General features: G+C 42.5%; 1 protein-coding gene across 1 annotated transcript; it reads right to left on the reverse strand.

Annotated features, from left to right (window-relative positions):
• Nucleotides 1-4: 4 nt before the first annotated feature.
• Nucleotides 5-1141, reverse strand: LOC109509643 (DNA-(apurinic or apyrimidinic site) lyase 2-like; the record flags this gene model as incomplete). Its single annotated transcript, XM_019859471.1, has 5 exons — nt 884-1141; nt 724-807; nt 363-543; nt 136-279; nt 5-56 (listed from the first exon to the last, which is right to left on the reverse strand). Coding segments are annotated over exons 1-5 (576 nt in total), but the record flags the coding sequence as incomplete, so codon positions are not given.
• Between the last annotated feature and the right edge of the window lie 378 nt (nt 1142-1519).

Genomic DNA, 1519 nt, shown 5'->3' on the forward strand with positions numbered 1-1519 from the left:
CGCAGTGGTCTATTGGCCGATGAGAGGTATTTACATCCCCTAAAAGGATTACAGAGCTAGAAAAGAAAACAACTGAAATGAGAAATGAGGAGTTAGTGCCAGTTTGATCCAATGAATGCAAGATTCCCCTCACACCTCCCGTTCTTCAACATAGCCTCAGCTCGAGTCTGAAGCAACTTGTAGAACTGCAGTTTGAACTGTCTTCGTTCTGGCTTTTCCGGGTCAGCTCGCGGACAGTAAACATTTATCACAGTAATAGTTTGGATTTTGTCCGAACACCTGTCAGGACAAACAGCAACAGTAACTAGAAAATACAGCCATACATAAACATCCAGTCAGTCCAACTGAGTTAATGTTCTTACTGTACTCTGTGTTGCGTGATGATAGCTCGGCCTTCGTTGTCCAAAAGCTGCAGCTCCTCGTCTGTAAACTCGGAGTGGTTACCATAACAACCAATACCCCCTGCGTTATTGGTCAACAGACCGGTGAGACCCTCCTCAGCAGCTATAGGTGTGGCATTGTCCTTACAATAAGTGGCGACACCTACACACAACGAGTACAATGTGAAATCAAGAGAGTCTGGCTCCCCTTCTCTGTGACACTGCAAAAGTTGATCATCTAATAAGTCAGGCTCAGCGGAATTTTTTTCTTTAGCATATTAAACTGATGGCATGCCTGAAAGCCTGAAAATATAATTGAAACGGTGACGTCAGGATAACAAACCTGAGTAGCCACTGCGTCCTCGACTGAAGCTGAAATAGGAGTTATAACCATCAACGATGGCAATCCTCTCATCGAGCAGGTCTCCTAGGCACAATTCGAGTTAGTTGAAATAAAAAAGCTGCATTAACTATTTTAATTAGCCCGCGTGTTCTCCGCTTACTTGTCACTTTGGTCTCCTGCACGCATATGATATCCGCGTCCAGCTCATCAAGCGTCTTTTTGATCCCACATCTGAACGACCGTATACCATTTATATTCCAGGTGACTATCTTCATTTTGTAAAATACTAAAAATATGCGCCACACTGAGAAGTAGTAGAAGTGGTAGTAATTACTAGCGGAAAGTTTTCCCGTACACCAGGAAGTACAGAGGAAGTTGAGCGAGCACAAACGGAAGTGTATTCCTTTGTCTATATCTGGATGCTGCAATCATATGTTGTTGAATAAAATCTTTCATAATTCTATGTGTGAAAATTATACCTGTGAAATTTTAATAAAACGTGGAGGCTATCGTCACTATGGGCATGAAATATGCCTTGACCCCGGCTCCACCAGAATCCTGCGTGAACGTTGTCCCCATATTAGGTGTGGCAAAGTGACAATTATCTGCTGGAGGTAATGGCGTTCCAAGCTTTAAACCTCATCACGTGACACCAGTATCATTCATAAATTTCAAGTACATATGTCTCACACCCAAAATAAGTGCCTGTGAACACGGGGCTAAAAATATACAAATGTGTAATCAGTTAAATTGCCTCGTTGTGGCCTTTCTGGAAACATATGTTTAATCGTGAACA

This window comes from Hippocampus comes, unplaced genomic scaffold (assembly GCF_001891065.2).
Source record: "Hippocampus comes isolate QL1 unplaced genomic scaffold, H_comes_QL1_v1.1 C16979106, whole genome shotgun sequence".
Lineage (NCBI taxonomy): Eukaryota > Metazoa > Chordata > Actinopteri > Syngnathiformes > Syngnathidae > Hippocampus > Hippocampus comes.